This window comes from Helicoverpa zea, chromosome 13, assembly GCF_022581195.2.
Source record: "Helicoverpa zea isolate HzStark_Cry1AcR chromosome 13, ilHelZeax1.1, whole genome shotgun sequence".
Classification (NCBI taxonomy): Eukaryota; Metazoa; Arthropoda; class Insecta; order Lepidoptera; family Noctuidae; genus Helicoverpa; species Helicoverpa zea.
Genome location: NC_061464.1, coordinates 1,969,833 through 1,992,223, shown reverse-complemented (window position 1 = coordinate 1,992,223; position 22,391 = coordinate 1,969,833). Strand labels below are relative to the sequence as shown.

Genomic DNA, 22,391 nt, shown 5'->3' with positions numbered 1-22,391 from the left:
AATTAAATTTTGACTCTAATTTAGAGCTACCGTATATTTATGTAGAAGAGATAGACGCAAAAATGATGATAGATACTGGTAGTATGAGATCGTTCATTAGTCCTACAAAAGCATATGAGTATTTTTACGACTATATACGTAATGAAAATTTTCAGGTGGTTAGTACTCATGCTACTAGTAGACATAATGAAGTAATAGAAATTCCTCTTCTACCTACCTTTGTTAGTGACGATTGGCATAAGTTCTATGTATACGAAGTAGATCCACGGTATGACGGGCTTATAGGTAACGACCTTTTACAGCAATTAGGTGCAATTATTGATCTAAAAGAACGAATCTTAAAAACGAATTCCACTTGTATTCCAATAATCAATAATAATTTAAATTATAAAATTACTGTACAGCCACGTTCAGAACAACGATTTAAATTGCCAGTAGATCAATATTCAGGTGACGCTATTCTTGACTACCAAGAATTTCGAAATGGACTACGAATGCCTAGTGCTTTAGTAAACTGTGATAGTGGATACGCATTTACAGTAATTCAAAACACTTCAGATTGCCCAAAACAACTGACTATTTGCCAACCTTTCACAGTAACGCCATATGAAAATACAGAATACAACATTAATTTTACTACGACCAATACTCCTCTAGAAATTGACAAATTACTTGAAGAAAATTTAGATAAATTAAGACTCGATCATACCAATGGCGAAGAACGTGAGAAAATTTATGCACTTTGTAGGGAATATAAGGACATATTCTACTGTGACCAAATCCCCCTTACGTTTACTAATCAGGTTAAACATCACATACGTACCAAAAATGAAGATCCTATATACATTAAACCCTATAGACAGGCACCTTTCATCCAAAACGAAATAAATAATCAGGTAGAAAAATTACTTCATGAAAATGTTATACAAGAATCTCATTCCCCTTGGAGTGCTCCAGTTCACCTTGTCCCTAAAAAGAAGGATGCGTCTGGTGAAATTAAATACAGGATGGTAATAGACTACAGACGACTGAATGACATAACCATAGACGACAAATACCCCCTACCTAATATTAATGACCTTTTCGACAAACTAGGAAAGAGTGTGTACTTCACCACATTGGATCTAGCAAGCGGCTACCACCAAATAGAAGTAGAAGAGAAGGATAGACAGAAGACAGCTTTTTCGACGCAAAATGGCCATTTTGAGTTTCTCAGAATGCCGTTTGGACTTAAAACCGCTCCTGCTACCTTCCAACGGACCATGGATAATATTTTGCGTGGTCTGCAAGGACTCCACTGCATGGTATACTTGGATGACATAATAATTTACGGAAATAGCCTTGACGAAATGATAAATAAATTAAGAATTGTATTTGACCGACTTAGAACAACTAACATGAAAATTCAATTAGACAAATCTGAATTTTTACGCAAAGAAGTGCTCTACCTTGGACACACTATAACTAAAGACGGGCTAAAGCCTAATGACGACAAAATAAACGCTGTATTGAATTACCCGTTACCAAAGACAACGACAGAGATTAAGAGCTTTCTTGGACTTGTAGGTTACTACAGACGTTTTATAAAAGATTTTGCAAAAATTACTCAACCATTGACAGCCTGCTTAAAAAAGCGCAACAAAATTTTTATTGACCAGAAATACATAGACGCATTTAACAAATGCAAGGAACTCCTGACACATGCCCCACTGTTACAATACCCTGACTATGACAAAACATTTATACTGACGACCGACGCATCCAATGTCGCTCTAGGCGCTGTGCTGTCACAAGGACAGATTGGCAGTGACAAGCCCATTGCGTATGCTAGTCGTACCCTCAGTGATACAGAATCACGTTATAGTACCATCGAACGTGAACTGCTCGCTATAGTGTGGGCAGTAAAGCATTTTAGGCCCTATCTGTACGGTAGAAAATTCTATATATATACTGACCACCGTCCCTTAACTTGGCTCCAATCTCTTAAAGACCCTAGTAGCAAACTCACACGTTGGCGGTTACGTTTGCAAGATTACGACTTTGATTTAATTCACAAAAACGGCAAACAAAATACAAATGCAGACGCTCTGTCCAGAATAAAAATCAATGCCTTACTCACAGACGACGAAAATCAGTCTCTAGCAGTTAATATTGATGAGAAGGAAGATAAAAATCTAAATGAATGTGCAGATAGTAAAGGTTCATCAACAGTAACGATATCTGATTCTAGTCGAACTATGACCTGTAGTCCTATAGATTTTTCCGACAATATTAGAGAAGTTCACTACGATACAAATGAGTATCCAATACGATCAGTGTCCAGTAAGTCGAACGAAACCGTTCATTCCGCTGTAGAATTAGAATCAACCGGTATACCTATTTTACATGAGGCGATCGACACCAAGCCGAATCAAATCTTAATATTTTCATGGTTTAAAAATCAAATGCATGTTAAGAACCTGTCACGTGACAAACAAAAGATATTAGAAGTTTTCCTGCCAAAAGATAATCCGCAATTAGTAAAGGACTTTTTAAAGGAATACATACAGCCAAAATTAAAATATTTCATTTATTTTGAGGAGAATGAACATCGGAAACTATTTAGCAATATAATAATTGAACTATTCAGAAAGGGAACTATTAACCTATTTGAATGTACAGAAAGAGTTATTTTTGTAGAAGATGAAGGAGAGCAAAAGGCACTTATACTTAAACACCATGAAGGAAAGACCTGTCATAGAGGCATAAAAGAAACGCTAGTTAGGCTCCGTAGAAATTATTATTGGAATAGAATGCAGGAAACTGTAACAGCAGTCATAAACAGTTGCGATGGGTGCCGTAGAATGAAATATGATAGGAAACCCATCAAACCTATATTACAACTAACACAAACCCAAGACGCGCCTTTTCAAGAGCTATTTATAGATCTTTTTAGTATAGAAGGTAAAACTTATTTAACTATAATTGACGCATTTAGCAAATTAGGTCAGGCAATCGAAACTCAGGGAAAATCAACTCCCGAAGTAACTAGAGCACTGATGAAATATTTTTCGTATTACGGTACACCCAGAAGAATAAGCTCAGACCCCGGAACCGAATTTAATAATGAACTAATTAAGGAATTTTTGAATTTACATAAAATTGATTTCCACATTGGAACCCCTAATAACCCCAATTCAATGGGTCTTATTGAGAGGTTCCACTCCACTATAATAGAAATTTACAGACTGGCCAAATACGAAAAACAATGTACTGATGCGGCTTCGGTTATGACTTATTCTGTTCTGGCATACAATCACACTATTCACTCAGTCACTGAACTTGCACCATTTGAAGTTGTCTTCGGACATACCGACTCAAGCAGTCCGTTTAGCATAGAATTAGAAAAACGTTATTTCCAAAAATTAGTAAAAGATCATGCAAAAAGAATAAAAACATTATACGAACACTTAGCAGACAAAATGGTTAATATTAAAGAAAAGAATAGAGAGAGTAAGGGTGGTGAAGGTGAAATAAAGTTTAAAAAAGGAGAAATTGTTTTCGGTAAAGACATAAATAAGCGTAAAAGTAAGGATAAGCCCCGATATATAAAAGCTGTAGTAACAGGCAAAGCAGATAAAAATATTTTACCTATAAAAATAGGAGAAAGGGATACCAAAATTCCTATTAAAAATATAAAACGTCCTCCACAGGTGCGGCATATTATTGATGACAGTCACGATGCTGTCGCTGGCCCTTCATCTGCAAAATCTTGAAGGTAATCCAGGAGTTTTACCGGTGAAACAAGGTCATGCATATTTCCAAACTGATCAGTGGACTATTGTAAAGATCATCAGCCTAGATCAAATTTATACTGACCTTAACTACATCTCTACCAACTATCAAGCGCTTTGTAATTTAATTGATTGGAATGCATCATACTCACAAGAAATTATGACTATTAAAATGCATACAGATTCCATACGTGATTTAACTGTAGAAAAATACCAACAGCTTATACCATCCAAACGATCTAAACGAGGACTCATTAATCCACTGGGCTCTATTATAAAAATTGTTACCGGTAATTTGGATCATGATGATGCGTTGAAGTATGATAATCTCATTTCTAAATTGAATCAAGGTCAAATCACTATATCTAAAAGGTTAACATTGGTCTCTAAAATGTTTGACAGTTTTATTAATGCCACTGAAACTATTGAACAGAATACAATTAACTTCCATAACAGGTTAACTAAAATTGAAACATTAATTAAAGATTTAACTGCTCAGCAAAATAGTTGGATTTTTCTGACGTACTTAACTGGGTTGTTCAATGTTTTCATGAGTAACTTTCGTACTATATTTATTAGATTAAGTGAAATCGAAACTGCACTTGCATTAAGCAGAGTCTCTATTTTACATCAATCAATTGTTAATTCTTCAGAACTTTTATATCATCTTAAATTAATATCCGAATATGAAAGCTTAATATATCCTCCCGCCGAAGCGAACTTGTTAAAAATAGAAGAGATTATATGTGTTAAATCATTTATTAAAAGTAATCAAATAACGTTTATAATGGAGATACCACTTACCGATAATGTTACTTATAACTATTATAAGATTTACTCCCTACCAATTTTCCATGACACCGAAAATAAGACCCTAGCTATTTTCCCCAAATACCCTTACCTATTGGCGAAAGAAAATAGATACTCACCAATCGCAATACCGTGTAGACCATTCTCTGCCGGTGCTCGCTTCCTCTGCACTGCAGACAACAGGATCCCCTTCTATGAACTTACCTGTGTCGAACAGCTTATGAATTTCGAAAACGACCTTACCCTTTGCAAACAACATCCAATAGAAATCGAACAGGTCAGAGTCCAACAAGTCGCTAACAACAACTGGATCCTGTATAGTGAAGAGAAGACCACACTAACAGAACGATGCAAGGATGAGACCAGTAGACAATTGGTATTTGGTACTTACCTGATGACCATCGAAGAACCCTGTGAGGTGGAGATTCATGGCATACACATTAATCATCGTATCTTCATAGAGTCCGATGTGGTGAAAAGAGTACCAATCATCGCCTTACCTCAGTTACGCACTAACGCACAGCTATCCAGTACACGTGCACTTGATATGAAGGGCATAAATCTAGACGAAGTGAAATATATGGCGTATTCGTTAAAACATAGTGAAGTGATCGAAAGTGTTTTTGATAAAAGGGACAGTAGCTTCAGTGCGTCCTTGGTGTACGTGACCTTAGGTTTAGTTATTTTAAGTATTTTTGTATTTTCCGTTTATGTTGTTCGGCTCAAATTGCTGAAATACACGTGTTTCAAGAAAAATTATCGGAACCAATCTAAAATCGATTCTCCCGATAATTTTCCTCTTAAGGTCGGAGGAGCTATGGTGACCACCCAGCCTTCGGCCCTAGATTAAGTCTGTACGCACACATGTATAATGTGCTGACTATAATTTTAAGAACTTAGGTAGATAAGTCGCCCCACCGGAGATGTCGCGCCGAGATGGGTCAGACAGTAGATTAGTTTTTTTACAATTAAAAGTACCTCAGAATCGGTAACACGCTTTTAATTTGTCTCCCGAAATTCCTTAGTAGTAATACTTAGTAATTTCAATAGTTTCCCCGCTCCGGAAACAAGAGTAGAGACTTTTTTAATTTACCTAATCTAAAGTTATCTTGCTTATCAGTGATACTGAAATTAATGCCCGGTTTACACTTTGTTAAGTTAACACTGCAGGTGTTTAGTAATCAAGGTGTGAAAGGAAGCGTAAAGTGATTAGTGCGAGTGAATAGAATCAAGGTATATTTTTGTTGTTAAGTGACTACCCCCTCTCAACTTTTCTACTACCCTCTCTCGCAATTTGCCTGTACTAATCAGTGTGTAAATACGTGTGTGTTAAGTGCGCAGTGTCAAGTTCAAAGCGAAAATGAAGTGGACGGAACAACATACTTTAAAATTCGTACAAGAATACATAAAGTTTAAATGCCTATACAATGTAAAGTGCGCAGAATTTAAAAACAAACAGCTGAGAGATGCGGCCCTATTGAAACTGAGTGAAGCGATGGGAATTCCCGATTTCAAAATTGAGTTCATTTTCTATATCAGATACCACAACAGATACAATCTCCTTAATTATTTGTCTCAATATTAGGTGCTGTTCATCTTCCATTTCTAGAGACACTATGCACAACGGACAGTACCACTATGAGCTTCTTCCTAAACACTGTGTAAACGGAGATGGAAAAGACTACTTAACACTTGAGACTTATCGCGTAAAGTTAACGCTTAACACTTATCACTTCACACTTCGCAAAGTGTAAACCGGCCTTTAGTTAGCACTATATTATAGTTAGAATTAATTGTGAACTTTGTTAATGTACTTTGTAATGTGTGAACTAGTTACTTTTCTTTTTCCTTTGGTACCTATATAGAAACAATAGTTTTTTTTTAAAGCTTAATGTAAGTAATTGTTATATCTAAGTAAATAAATAAACCAATATGATTACATATTTTTTATAATATTAATATAAAAGTATGTATACTACTGACGACGACCTTCTTTAGTTCAAATCAATATTACGTACATACTTACTAATTAAACTTAATTAATATTATATGTAATTTCTAACATTTATTTCATAGTTTTCTTACAGAAATAGGTTCCTGAAAATTTGTTGTAGTAAATTGCAGAACAGGTTTAATGGCTTGTACAATATAGTCAAACGTTGTAGGTAACATTTGACAGTATTCCTTGAACAACAGGGGTTGAGTACGTAAATCCTGGTACAAATTATGAAATTCCCCATGAGTATGCCTTTCTAAGTACACAGTATTAGTTCAATTTCTCTGCTTTATACACTTCTTCAATATTTCATATTTAAGATATGAATTTTCCAACAACATTAGCTTCCGTCCGTCCATGACAAATGTTTAATGCTAACTGGACTAAACGGCGGCGGAGGGCGCGGAGGGGACGGTTCGCGCGCACGTAGGACAGAGTAGCCGCATCGCTCCGCATCGCATTAAATTCGCATCGGATCGTTTCGCAATCGCGACATCATCGACAGCGACTCAGCGCCCGCGCTATCGTGACGTCGTCGCTTCCTTCCCGCGCAAATGCCGGCGCCGCGGTCACTGGCGCTCCGTATCGTTAATTATGCCGGACTACACAAATCGCGAGTTTTTCGAAATGGTGCGAGTGTACCTAACAAAGTGGCGAAAATTTACGCGCTGCTCGCAGGCTGTACGCGTTGGAGAGCATACCCAGACTTCGAACACAAAGAATAACAAATCCCAGGGTCCCCAATACAAGGACTATTTTAGCAGCTACCCAAAGGTTGCTCGACCATGGGCAGTTTCCTGTTCCGAGCCACGCGCAAGGTTCTGGCAGACCACGAATGGCGGTCGATATAGAAGACCAAAGTTTGGCTTTTTTCGAGCGAGATCCCAGAGTCAGTACCCACGATGCAGCACGTCGCTTTGGTGTCAGCCATTATGCAGTATGGAAGCTGCTTAACACTTCCGGACTCCACCCATACCACTTTCAACCCGTCCAGTAAATCCATGACCCAGATCCAGCATCACGTCGAGACTTATGCGAGTGGCTTCTAAGTCACCGCGACGCCAACATCTTGTGGACGGATGAAGCACTCTTAACACATGTAGGACTGTACAACGTGCACAACGAGCATTGGTGGTCGTTTAATAACCCACATTTGGTGCGAGAGACGCATCACCAAGTGCGTTTTAGTGCCAAAGTGTGGGGCGGCATAATTAAAAATAAAATACACAAAATACAACAAAATTATTTGTTCGAATGACAAATTGAACAGTGAAATTAATACGAGTTTGCCAAAAATTTTATTGGATATATCGGATTTGCTTTTATACCCCTTAAATGTAGTTTATCAGAATTTACCATCGGGCTAACCGACCGTGTGTGAAAAGGTGTCCCGAGGTTTTTCAATAAAATCAATTCTTATGTCGCAGACAATCCTCCTTGCACAGCTAAATTTAGCGTGTGAGCGCAACAACCTAAATGTTTCCAACATAAATCTATTGTTGAAGGACGTCACAAGTCCCGAGAACCATATATTACTTAACTGTATAGGACCGAAAGGGATTGAAAGGACAATGGGCACAAATATATGGGACCTGGTATACCCCACCAATAGCTATGTCATACATATCTTTGGATAGGCCTTTTTATGTAGAACAACATTTACTATGATAGCTTTGCCGAAATGTTTGTCCGTTCTAAGATATAGATCAAAAACTGTGCAAAAGTTAAACTAAAGTTAACTTAATAATCTACTCATATCTCAAGTTTTTAGAGGAAAAACTAAGTTCCACTAAGTGTAAGTCTCCTGAGTCCTACCTGCTGTGCCCATTATTGTCCATAAGTGTTACTATTTCTTAGCATTTCAACATTATACTGTACCAACTGGATTTTGGGGATGATGATAAATCCCACCAATAACAAAGTCATACATATCGATGGATAGGTCTTTTTAACTGGAACAACATTTACTATGACAGCTTTGTTCTATTGTTTGTCCGTTCTGAGATATAGATAAAAAACAAACTTAAAATTAATGCAGATTAAGTGTTTAAAGGAAAATCTATGTATGTCTTCGATGTACTAAGTACCTGCTGTGAGTCTTCATTTGTTACTATATTTAGCAGTTCCACCTTACCTATACTGTACAGTGCGAAATGAAATAGACGATATGAATATAAGGATAATATCCACATTTCGTTCATACGTTACTTTGTACATTTAAATAATTCAATATGATCTTATTAGCCTTTTTCCAGCTATCTTGCGGTCGGCTTCCAGTGTAACTGGATGTAATTGCCTATCTGATCTCCTTACCCCGGTAATCTGGGCAACTCGATACCTCTTGATAAGATTGGTTACCAGTCTCTTTGTCTTCTGTTGTTACCCATGCACGACCATGGACCGACCACACCAAGCATTTGCTTATGATCCTTATATCGATCGACACTTGTGGCTGTTTCTCAGACAAGAGTTTCTCTTTCTCATGATCATTAAATCTTTCTTATTCTAAAGTACATAAAAAATATTCATTCGACCGGCTTTTAGTTTAACCGAATGCAGCTGAGTGTTTTACAATGAGTGACTGCCTATCTGACCTCCTCAACCCAGCTACCCGGGCAATTCACTACCTCTTGGTTAGACTGGTGTCAGACTTACTGAATTATGACTACCCGCAATGACAGCCAAGGATGTTCAATGACAGCCGGAACCTACAGTTTAACGTGCCCTCCGAAACACAGTCATTGGTGTCCAAGATATACTTAGGTGGACAGCACATACAAACTTAGAAAAGTTGCATTAGTACTTGCCTGACTTGGAATCGAACCCGCGCACTTGAGTGGTTGGTTCTTTACCGACAAGGCCACCACGACTTACTTATTGATTATAAAAAAAAAATTAAAAGAAAGACATTGCTGTTATTTTTCAAAGAAAATCAATACAGTGTTGTATTGTTTTTTAGCCATATCTCAGAACGGGCAAACAATAGAACAAAGCTGTCATAGTAAATGTTGTTCCAGTTAAAAAGACCTATCCATCGATATGTATGACTTTGTTATTGGTGGGGTTTATCATCATGCCCAATATCCAGTTGATACAGTATAAGCTTGAAATGCTAAATAATAATAACACTTGTGGACCCTAACGGGCACAGCAGGTAGGACTCACGAGACTTACACTTAGTGGAACTTAGTTTTTCCTCTAAAAACTTGAGATATCAATAGATTATTAAGTTAACTTTAGTTTAACTTTTGCACAGTTTTTGATCTATATCTCAGAACGGACAAATATTTCAGCAAAGCTGTCATAGTAAATGTTGTTCTACATAAAAAGGCCTATCCAATGATATGTATGACATTGCTATTGGTGGGGTATACCAATCTGCCCAATGTCCTTTATAACAGTTTTGGAGAACATGAAAATGAGACGTTAGAAGAAGTTATAAAAAAATCTCAGAATACTTTTCGCCGAGAAAATCATTAATCATTGTATGAAACGAGTTCTTTACAACTACGCAAGGGACGCAGACAAGTGCCACAGGACCGCACAGTGACATAGTGCATAAGTGAAGTGCTACTAACATAGTTTTAAGTTTTTATTTACTAACAATTTTGTATTAACATATGTATGCCAGTTTTAAGGTATTTATCTATGGGCCTTTGATGCCTGACAATAAAGATGATTTGATTTGATAATAAAATGAATAAAGTAAAATATCTAATCTGTTGATTAAATGACTTTTTATCTTTTTTATTTACCTAAAAAAGCGTCTTTTTCTTCTAGAAATAGTTGTGACAGCGATGATGAAATCGATTTATTCACAAGACAAGCAAATAGTATTCTCAAAAAACTTCCCTCTTATTTACAAATTAAAGCTATGAAGGAGCTCCTTGAAACACATAAAAAATATAGATGATTGCAGAATCCTCATTGTGGGATAATGTATGCATTCTCCAAATAGTCCATCATCGTTTACTGCAGAAACCAGAAAGTACTGAATTGCCGTACCTCGTTATGAATCTAACTGCAGCCAATACTAAAAAATCCAAGTGGAAAAGGAAAACGACTCATCATCGTTCACTAAGGTAATGTTTAATTTTAATACAATACTAACATAACATTCCGCCTGGATTCTCTTGGTTAGGGCAGTGGTATTTAAAAGTATACATAATTAATTTGTTCACAGGCTCAAACACAGGCATTCTGGAAGGAGGCGAATTTATTTTTGAAACAAAGAAGAGCGATGGGGACTATCATTCTGAGATGGATTCAGACAACTTAGAGAAATGGTTTAGTCAAATTCTATTGAAATTAGATGCTAACTCTGTTATTTGTCATGGACAATGCATCAAACCACTCAAAGAGAAAAGACTCCTACATCTTCAAAAAAAAAAGTGAATTGCAGGCATGGCTGAAAGACAAAAACATTTTGATGAATCAGAAGTAAAAGCACAGCTACTTTTAAAAATAAAATAAGTAAAAGATATGTACCAAACATATATTGTTGATGAAATGGCCCAAGAAAAGCGACATACAATGGTGAGGCTTCCACCACTGTGAATTTTAATCCTATTGAATTAATATGGGCCCAAGTCAAAGGATATGTTGCTCAGAATAATAAAAGCTATAAGTTAAATGACATTAAAAATTTGTTAGCCAATGCAATTCAAAATATAACAGAAGAGGCTTGGCAAAAATGCATTGACCATCTGATAAATGAAGAGCAAAAGATGCTAAAAATTGATGGCATAATAATTGATGATTTAGTAAACCGTTTCATTATCCATGTTGGTGAAAGTTCGTCAGAATCGTCTGAATCGTTGGTTTTATTATCCTCATAGTTTAGTACCTTGTAACAGTATTAAACAATTATTTGTACACCTAAACTATGTAAGATAAATTGAAACAGAAAATAAATGCATAGTTTGATTATAATTGCATCATAGAGTCACGCTTTCAGGCAATATAACAAAAGAACAGTACAGCTAACTGCTAGCTATACAAATGGGACTGAAATTAAATTAAATGATTTAAAAAAATACATAAAAGTTTGAATAACATTGATTTCTTTGTTTACCTTTTGGCTCATGCCTCCGTGAATTATTTTTTACTTAGTTTGTTTTGAAATTAGTTTTTACTAAGTATGTCGCTATATGTTTATACTAAGTATATAGATCGTCTGATGGAGCTAGAAGATGAACATGATGTAGATAGTTTTCCTACTGACCCAGACTTGGATGTAGATGCCCACAGCAAATGTAGACCCAGACACAAAAACCAAGTATTGAGGCATCCTGTAAGGTTGCTTACCGTATTGCTCTGCAAAAGAAGCCACACACTATCGCGGAAACATTAGTGAAGCCTTGCGCACTGGATATTGTAGAACTTGTGTATGGTAAGAATGAAGGTTGAAGCTGAATTACTATCTAGAATTGTTGAAATGTCGTCAAATTTTTTAAAGCAGGTTAATGAAGAATTGAATGCTTCGCTGTTTCCGTTCAGTATGCAATTGGATGAAAGCACCGATGTATCACAATGCAGCCAGTTCTTGGTGTTTGTCCGTTATGTAAAACATGATAAGCGTAGTATCAAATAGGAGTTTTTTTGCGACTCACTTTTAGAAACTACGAAGGCTTCAGATGTCTTTGTAATGATTAAAAGATTTTTCATCGAACAAAATTTACACTGGAAAACTAAACTTGGTAGCACATGCACCGATGGCGCTCCCGCAATGCTTGGTAATACGTCTGGTTTTGCGGCTTTGATCAAGAAAGAGTGCCCTCATGTTATAATCACTCATTGTGTCTTGCATCGACTTGCCTTGGCTTCACGAACTATGCCTACTTTTTTAAGAGGAAGTGATGTCTACATGTGTCAAAATAATTATCTTGATCAGAGCAAGAGCCTTAAACCACCGCCTGTTTAAAAGACTTTGTCAAGAAATGGGGTCAGAACATGAAGTACTTCTTTACTACACAGAACTTCGTTGGCCGTCAAGGGGACAAGTATTGAAGCGCTTGTTTGAGTTGCGAGAAGACGTGTTACTTTTTCTGAAAAACAAAGCAAATTCATTGTATGAATATCTTGAGAGAGAAAATTTTGTGGAAGGGCTAGCGTACTTGGTATATTCACTCATTTGAACGAGATTAGCCTGCCTCTTCAGGGTCCTGCCGTCACCATCGTGGATGCGTCTGGATGACTGAAAAGTTCTTTAGGTAAAATGCCACTTTGGAAAAGGAGAGTGGAATCAGGTAATTTTGCAAATTTTCCGATGTTGGAAGAGTTGATAACGTAAATAGTTCTATAAATAAAAGAACAATGATAAAGAATATATTAGACCAATTATTAAATACTTCATTTATTTTGAAGACAAACGCTATAGAGAACAATTCTCTAACATAATTGCAACATTATTTAAAAGATCACTATAAAAATGTTTGAATGTACTAATCGCCTAGTTTATATAGAGAAGACGAAAACGAACAGCGTGAAATAATACTCAAATATCACATGGGAAAAGCCTGTCATCGTGGAATTAAGGGCATAAACTGCGTTAAGCGTGCCTCTCGCGTGTCCATACAAAAACGACCCGCGCGTGCCCATGCGCGTGCACACGCTCGTGAGCCCGTCGCGTGATACTTCCGTGCAATGGGGCACGCATGCACGCGACGTGATCACGCATCACGTTGGACGGGTCCACGCGCGAAGCCCGCTAGCGGGTGCACGCGCGTGCTTGTTCAGTTGACAGCGCTATCTCGAACCGACCGCACGCGCGTGCCCGGCCCATAACAAAAAATGACAAATTTTGATACAGAAAGGGTAATTGTTGAAGTTCAGTGTCGTCCTGCCATATGGGACCAATCAAGCGAAATATTTAAAGACCGGGACGCTAAATCAAAAGCATGGCTAGACATTTGTAAAGTACTGTTTGAAAATTTTGATGACTGGAGTGAAGCAGAAAAAAACATACAAGGTAAGTACCTACACTCTTTTTTTATTTTATAATAACGTAGGTTAGGTAAACTATTCTTTGCGCCTAATTTTTATTTTTAATAATCTATGCAATTAGTTATATATAATTAGTTATTTCAATTGTATTTGTGTCAATTAAATGTTTTCAACAATTAATCCAACTATAAAAATAAAAACTCGGAATATTTACAATAATACCTATGTCAGGCCCGGTCTGGCCAGGGCGGCTGGTCGGCGATCGCCGAGGGCCTCCGGCTCAAGGGGGCCTCCAAAAGCCAAAAAATTCAAGTATACAAAAGTTTTTTCATTATAAAAAAATATTTTGTTTTACTGTTCCACAGCGACGTAATACAGCAAAAACAATTTTAAATAAACAGTAACCTACTTTTTATTAAATTACAGCTAAGGTTAACCTAGGTATATTAAAAAAGTAATAGTTAGGCCCGCCGCTGACTGCAACTTTTTGTCAACGTGACTTTTTGTCACTTAGTCAAGTGCAATGAAAACTATACTGAGTGCGCTCATTATGGTGACGTGACAAAAAGTTGCAGCGACAGGCAGCACCGGAGTGACGTGACTGTCACTCGCCCTGTACATTACTATGGGAGTCCGCTCACTGGTGACTTTTTGTCACTCAGCCTGCGCCGCGCGTTCGGAGCAGACGTATTTTTAAAGATGTCGTCTTCTTTGCAAGAGGAAGAAATTGACAATGAATTATTAATAGAGGAGATAGAGAAGAGGCCTGCATTATATACAAAAAATTTAAAACAATATTCTGATCAAATTTTAAAACGAAGATTATGGGATGAAATTGTATTACACTTATTTCCAACAAGAAGTTTATCACAGGAACAAAAAGAAAACGCAGGTAATTTTATTAGCGTTTATTATACTTATTTATAATTATTACATTAAATTAGGGCGATAGGCAATTATAGTTCTTGCATAGGTTAGGTATAGGTATCAGTAGAGCGTTGCGGAATTATTATTTACCCACATTGACATAAGACTGAAAGGAGACGTTTCAAAATGTATGGAGCCCGGCCCAAAAAAAATATTTCAAACAATTTTCAATGATCCAATTAATTTAATTTGGCTTTATTTGGCTCTAAAACACAAAAATATACACATGAGATTGCAATACACATCAAAAAACCATCATAGCTGTAAGGTTAATACCATATACTGGCGGTTCTACCGCCAATGTCCGCTCGACAATGCTGCTACACACCATCAAACTATACAGATTGTACTTAGCTGTATATAGTTCATTTCATCATGGACCCTCCAGTAAACCTTGCAAAATGACTCAAAAGCGGAAAACCGTCCTTTTAGTTTCAAGTGGCGGTTTGACGCTGCATGCGGCGATTGTATAAGGTGATATAAAAATATCTGCCATGGCTGCAATGGGAGACAGTATTGCGTGCATACATCATTAGTAAAGATTATTACTTATTGAGCATAATATGTCTCATATTTTTTTTTACCAGTAGAAATTGCGTACAAGTTTGAGATTATTTATTCGCAAGAGATCATCTCGCAGTCTAAATTTAACTATTCCGGTCTTCACTATTGTTGTCTACATACACAATACTATCTCCCGTTGAAGCCGTGGCAGATATTTTTAAAGCACCTTATATTTCTCCCGCCTGTAAACCGCAGCGGTAAACCGCGCAGTTTAGTATGCAGCAAACAACTTTTATATTAAATAGTATCTCCGGACGGCGGACGAAATGCCCGTACTATAGTATGGGCCTAAGCTACCGTCATGGTGGTTGATTAATGACATTTGACGTGTTTATTTTTCTTAATTGTCAAATCCATGGATTGTTGTCATTTTTTGGTAACAGAGTATATAAAATGGCGAGACGCCATATTGAAAGTCAATAAAACTTATTAATAAATAATAAATTATAACAAGAAAAGTATGCATTTAAGCAAATGATCTCTATTTTTCCCGAATTCCATAGATTTTTCTGGATAAGGGTTGGCCCAAAAGGCGATTCCGTGCTGCCAGATGTGGTCCAACCCTTACTGTACATGTAGTGGGTCGGATTTGAAACATCTCCTTTAAATGAATTATGCGTGTGCACTTGTGACTATTGTTATCATAAGTTACATATTTAGTTATATTTTTTCATATTGCCACGGTACGGATCCTTGTGGTGAAATAAAATAAGAAGTAAAATAATTTCTTATATTGACACAGGACATGTTTCGATGCCACTGATTTGTTGACGTATTGCTTAGCGTACATTCGTACGCGGTATCTGTGAATTGAATTCCATCTTTAACGCGTACATAGTTATGTAATATACAGCAAGCCATTACAATCTTATCACAAAATTCTACGTTAACATCGATAGGTCTGTGTAGAATTCTCCATTTATTACACAGTATTCCAAAAGTGCATTCCACCATTCGACGTGCTCGTGTATGTCTATAGTTAAAGATTCTTTTAGCAACTGTAAGTCCTCTCTTGGAAAACGGTCGTAAGATATTTTTCGACAAACCAAAGGCTTCATCACCTACAATGCAAAAAGGCATTATTTTTCCATTTTCATCATTAGGCAGACTTCGTCCAATCGGAATATTTAATAAATTCCCTTGAAGCCTTCTGCCAGTATTCGATTTTTTTAAAATCGTCGAGTCGCTTGCGCTTCCTTGTGATCCGACGTCAATGTAGATGAATTTATAATCTGCGTCTACCCATGCCATCAAAACCATAGAGAAATATTTTTTATAATTAAAATAATCAGATCCACCGTACTTTGGATTCGTTATTCTAACATGTTTACCATCGACGGCGCCGATAATATTAGGAAAGTTAGTACGCTCGTAAAACTGATCAGCAATTTTATACCAGTCTTCTTCATTTTTTTCTGCCATGTACAGAGGTTGCAATGCTTCCCATATAGATTGGCACGTTGAATTTACAATATTACGAAGTGTTGTGGCTCCAATTAGGTATTCAAAAGATAATGCATTGAAACTTGCACCACTTGCTAAATACCTGTAAATATAAGAATAATATTTTTTACAGTTAAAGTGATACAACGTCGTTGGAAAAATTTAAGAGCTTGTTTTTCGAGGGAGCTTCGTTGCCAAAAAGACGTAAAATCAGGGCAAGCTGCACCTAAACGAAAACGATACGTGTACTTTGATAAGCTACTGTTTTTGGTACCTTCTATGGAGGCAGGGAGAGAAACCTCAAGTAATGTGCCATCGCTTGACGAAGAAACAATTAGTGAGAACGATTCTTCTACACCAGGAATAACACAACCAACACGAGAAAAGAAGAAGAATAAAAGTTACGAAGAATCTTTATTAGAAATATTAAGAGACAAAACAAACCACCAAAACATCCAGACACTACCAGACCCAGATAATTATTTCGCATTATCTTTGGTTCCATTATTAAAGTCTATTCCACCAGGCCAGAAAATTGATGCACAGATTGCGATTTTAAACACCCTGAAATATTATACCCAATCTTCTAATAGCTTTACTAATTACAATTCTACAGCTGCAACATATATTCTTCCTCAACCACAACAACCTCGAATAATTTCGCAACAGCTTATATCCCCAGCCCAACCAGCACCACCTCGTATACTTCTTCAGCCAATAATATCTACAACCCAACCACAATCTCAACCACCACCACCACCACCTAGCGTACTTTCACAACAATGTTTTAATCCCTCTGCACCCTCTACATCTACTCAATCTTTTTATGATATTTCTCCTCCGCGGTCGAACGAAACTGTGCAATCATATGTGTCAAATTACTCTTTAGATGATTGTGATATTGCAAATTTGTATGCCTCCGAATAAAGATTTTTTGTTTAAATAAATAATTGATGTAGTTTTTGTTACTTACCTCAAAGTTACCGTTAACCTTTCTTCTGCTGGAATAGCTTTCCGAAATCTTGTATCTTGATGTGTAATCACAGGACCTACCAAAGCCAGCAACTCATCGAAAGAGTTTATAGACATACGAAAATAATTAAAAAACTTTGGTGGGTATTGACGCAATTCAGAATATATAGTGTAGAATTTTCCTTTGAATAATCTTTCCGTGTATAAAGGGTGCACCCAGTAGCGTTTTTTCCGTTTCATTTTTCTTCTATGTATTTCAAGAGCGCAAATCACGGCAACCTCGTTGAAGTCCATAGCAGAAATGAACGCGATTTGTCACCCAAGAACAGTTTCAGTGAGCGCATCGTGGGTGACAGCAGGTGACAGTAACAATAAGTCACGGTGACAAAAAGTTGCAGTCAGCGGCGGGCCTAAGTCGCTCGGTGCTCGAAGTACTCGGTCACCCCCCCGCGCGCACCTGCATGTCGCGTCGTAGCTGTTTGCTGTCAGTTGAATTGACCTGCTGTCGGTGAGTTGATGTGCGTTGTGAGTTTGTTTGAAATTTAAAGGTGAATTTTTCAGTTTATAAAATGAAACGTGTGCACCCAAGTGGTGCAAGTAAAAGAAAAAAGAAGGAGAGGAAATCTTTCGAAATAAAACAAAGTTCACAAAGTTTGAATTTATGGTTAGCTGGTTCCAGTTCCAATCCTGAAAACATTGAAAAAACGCAAACAGGTAGGCGGAAATATCAGAAGATTTTTATGAGCATATAAGCCCTTAACTTAAAATACTTTTGATTGTTTGTATTTGTTGCTAAAGTAAATTTTTGGAGTAAAATGTGTGATAAACAGTAAATGTGATTCATACATAGATGTATTCAAAATATAAAAAAATCGGACGTTCTTTTTTACTGGGTATGGCAAAAACTCCCTTAAATCATTAACTATTGTTGTTGTATAAAAACTAGGTACTATTGGTCATATTTTTTAAATTTAAGACTTAAAGCAATTTTAAGAATAGGCCTTTACATATTATTGCAGCTATAAGTTAAATACAAATTAAAACTTATTGATACCTTAGTGTAGAATCATAAATACTGTAAAAAAATTTAAATTGATTGTAATTTTCATAAATATACTTTGCAACAGATCCATAATCAGGTGAATGACCTTCCGTTTAGTTGACAGGATGTTTACGCATCGCCACCGACGCGGACGCCATCGCATCTTATCAGTGAATTTCGGACTCGGATTGTTCCCAGTTCTACCCACCCCTCTACCCCTCACCCCTCTCAACTTTACCCAAATGCACTCTGAAATAGTTTCCTCCAGTTTTTGCCGTTGTTAGTGCTCTCTTTCATTCATTTAAGCCTGAAGATGTGTTCATTTATTTGATATTTACCCGACGTCATTTTCAGCTCTATAAGAGAGCCAATCCTACTACTATTATAAAGGCGAAAGTTTGTAAGTATGGATGTATGGATGTTTGTTACTCTTTCACGCAAAAACTACTGAACCGATTTCAATGAAATTTGGCACATAGGTAGATTATTACCGGGACTAACACATAGGATACTTTTTATTCAGGAAAAATTATATGTTCCTGAAGGAGTCCGATATAACCGAAATCCACCCGGGCGAAGCTAGGGGCAGAAGCTAGTCTTATTATAATGCTTAACTTTCCGAATTTCCATGACCGTTATTAAAGTTTATTATGAATAATTTTAATAATACTTAGTTTTCTATATTGTTTTGGGGACATTTGCCACGCCTACGATTGTAAGATTAAATTATTTTAAAAGGCTAATGTAAACAGAATAATTGTTTAAGATGTTTTGTATAAGACTACTGTATTTCGTATTATTTTGCACCCACGATGTTATTACTTATTTTCAGGAAACGAAGATCAAATTGAGCCTCCTTCAATCCAAGCAGAGGCTACTGTAGCTACATCGTCGGGTGGGAGTGAAAATAAGAGGGAAGAAACTACTACTAGCAATCAAAATTTTCTAGACCTAAATCTAGACCACCCCAAACCGTCGTTGACGCATTTCGACAGGGATTCGTCAATAAGCTCTGACTCTGATTCAGAAATCAGCGATGAAGAATCTAAACAAGACACGCTTGATGCTTCTAAGAAAAACCTTGGTTGTTTCATATGTCCAAATGAAAGTGATCACATTGGAATAAAAAAAGCTTTTATGGAAAAACATCCAATCCAAGTTCATGAGGGAAAAGGAGTTAAACTTCCGTTTGATCCATCCAAACTCTACTATCGTCTTTTGCCGAATGGAGAAAAAATACACAGAAAATGGTTATCTTATTCCATTGAGCTCAACAAAGTATATTGTTCTTGTTGTATGGCTTTCGGAGGCAAGGATAACAGAGATTCCACATTTATTACTGGACATGATGTTACACCAAAACACATTTATAAATCGCTGGAAACTCATGAAAACTCCCATTATCATGAACTTGCGGCCAAGACAGCTTTTCAATGCCTAAAAGGTCGTGATATTGAGAGGCTTCTAGCGGGACACCAATCTAAACAACGGGAAAGAGAAGTTCACACAAGAAGATTAGTTGTTCATCGTTTGATTGACATAGTTTTATTTCTGGGTAGACAAGGCATTGCTTACAGAGGGGACAAAGCAGAAGGGGCCTACTCACTTGACTCTGTAGAAAATCATGGTAATTTTCTCGAACTTGTCATGATGGTTGCAAACTATGACGTCATTTTACAAAACCATGTGAAACAGTGCATTGAGGAGAGTAAGAAACATAAACAAAAAACAATTGAGAAAAGAAAACTTGTCGGAAAGTCAACCAAAAGACAGTACGGGCGAGGCTCTTTGATCACATTTTTGTCCAAATCGTTTATAAACAAGTTAATTAAAACGATTGCTACAATTGGACGTAATATCATATTGAAAGACCTCAAAGATAGTATTATTTACAGCGTGATGGTAGACTCTACCCAAGATGTGGCAGTGATGGACCAATTAGCTATATGCGTACGCTACGTTGTCCAAGGAAAGGTTTATGAAAGGCTACTAGAGATGACTGTTATTGATGACTCTAGTGGACAAGCATTGTACGAGCGAATAACATCGGAATTAGCAAAGTACGGAATTCAAGCATCAAATATAGTTGCGTGTTCATTCGACGGGGCAAGTAATATGAAAGGGTGTTACAATGGCTTACAGGCTCACTTCAAAAAGGCAAATGAAAATATGATTTATACTCACTGTATGGCTCACGTCTTAAACTTAGTAGTAGCTGACTCGACAGTAAAGTTTCTTCAAGCAGAAAACGTATTTGGATTGGTAGAGGAATCTGCAGTTTTTCTGAGTACATCTTACAAACGAATGGCAGTGTGGGAGAAAGAAACAAAAAAACAACATACCGCCCACGACAAACTTTATAGACTGCAAAAAATAGGAGCCACTGGGTGGTGGAGTAAACATAAGGCTCTGTCATCGATAATTGATGAAAGTGTTTTAAGGAGCGGGGAAATTGCCACGGACAAATTAACTAACGTCATTACCGTATTCAAAGAAATATCTGATGGTAATTTTGATTGCAAATCCAGATATATGGCCAGAAATTTGGCAAGTCAATGGGCGAAATTTGAAAACCTATTTATTTCATTCGTTTTACTAGATATGTTTCTTGTTATAACGCCTGTTTCGAAATATTTGCAAACTAAAACATTGGACTACGCTATTGCTTGGGATTTGGTTCAAACACTACTTAAACAGATCAATGAAAAAAGAAATGACAAACATTTTGAATTTTTGTACACGAAAACAAAAGAGTATGCGACTGCTGTTAACAGTAAATTGGAAGATAGCAATATTGATTTGGAATTACAATTGGACTTTACGGAAAGAAGAATTTCAAAGAAAAAACGAATGCCTGGGGAACAATCCAGTGATGATGCTCCTGAAATATCAGCAGCTCAACATTTCAAGCATGTATTTTTCAATATGTTAGACTGTGCTAGAATAAGCATAGAAGAAAGATTTTGCCCCAACAGAGAAATTTTAGAGGACCTTTCTTGGTTAAATCCAAGAAAATTTAATGACATAATGACGACAAAAGACTTTCCGGCTGGAGTCCTCTCTTGTATCTCAAAACTTTGCAATGTTGAAAGAAGTATATTATTAATAGAACTTAAACAATTTGCAGATCAGTACAAAAGTTTCATAAAAGTTGTAAAAACTCAAGATGAACAGATCCCAGACGAAGAATCAAACAAAGCAGAAGAAATTTTAAAAGACCGTGAACTCGATTCGGAACCTGAATCAGAAGAAGACAATTTTCGTGGTTTCTGCAATGACAGTAAAAAATGTTTCAAGTGTTTGTCATGCGCCTTCTCAGTTATTTTTGAACTCTCTGGATCAGGATTGTTCACTAACTTATATGTAGTTTATAAATTTATCCTAACGATACCCTGTACACAGGTTACATGTGAACGGGTTTTTTCGAAGTTAAAAATAATTAAGAATCGTCTTAGGGCTAGTTTAGGCCAAGACCTTATGTCTAGCCTTATTTTTATGAACATAGAGAGAGACTTGTTTTCTGACATCGACAGAGAAGAAATCATTAATGTCGTGGCCAGTAGTAGTGACGAACTTAAAAGAAAACTGATGGGATAGGCTAGGCAATCGTTAATAAGGCTACTATCACTATGGTAGGAATTTTTGTCGTCTTTGTACGGTTGTAACGTTGTACTTTCCTAGCTCTAAGAATAGGTTAGAAATTAAAAAAAAATACAAATAATTACAATAGATTATTCTAAAATTAATAAAACACCTAAAGTAAACTAAAATAAATGAAATAAAAAAAATTATAATATATTAAAATTAACATAATTCATATACGGAACCCAATATTAATTATTTACACAAAGGTCCTCGTAACTATTGCGCCTACGCATCTCTAAACGGGTGAACTGGTTTCGCTGCGCGCGACGGTGGT

At 36.6% G+C, this 22,391-nt stretch overlaps 3 protein-coding genes across 3 annotated transcripts; 2 read left to right on the top strand and 1 right to left on the bottom strand.

Moving 5' to 3' along the window:
* Positions 1-14,008: 14,008 nt before the first annotated feature.
* On the top strand, positions 14,009-17,408 carry LOC124635827. Its single transcript, XM_047171782.1, has 2 exons — positions 14,009-14,416; positions 16,592-17,408. The coding sequence occupies exons 1-2, from the start codon at positions 14,224-14,226 to the stop codon at positions 17,383-17,385; spliced, it is 987 nt and encodes a 328-aa protein (XP_047027738.1). The 5' UTR covers positions 14,009-14,223; the 3' UTR covers positions 17,386-17,408.
* On the bottom strand, positions 14,418-17,848 carry LOC124635825 (protein ALP1-like). The gene is made up of 2 exons (XM_047171780.1): positions 17,432-17,848; positions 14,418-16,561 (listed from the first exon to the last, which is right to left on the bottom strand). The coding sequence occupies exons 1-2, from the start codon at positions 17,722-17,724 to the stop codon at positions 15,676-15,678; spliced, it is 1,179 nt and encodes a 392-aa protein (XP_047027736.1). The 5' UTR covers positions 17,725-17,848; the 3' UTR covers positions 14,418-15,675.
* Positions 17,849-17,999: 151 nt separating this feature from the next.
* On the top strand, positions 18,000-22,069 carry LOC124636005. The gene is made up of 4 exons (XM_047171966.1): positions 18,000-18,144; positions 19,305-20,099; positions 21,600-21,752; positions 21,978-22,069. The coding sequence occupies exons 1-4, from the start codon at positions 18,000-18,002 to the stop codon at positions 22,067-22,069; spliced, it is 1,185 nt and encodes a 394-aa protein (XP_047027922.1).
* Positions 22,070-22,391: the final 322 nt, after the last annotated feature.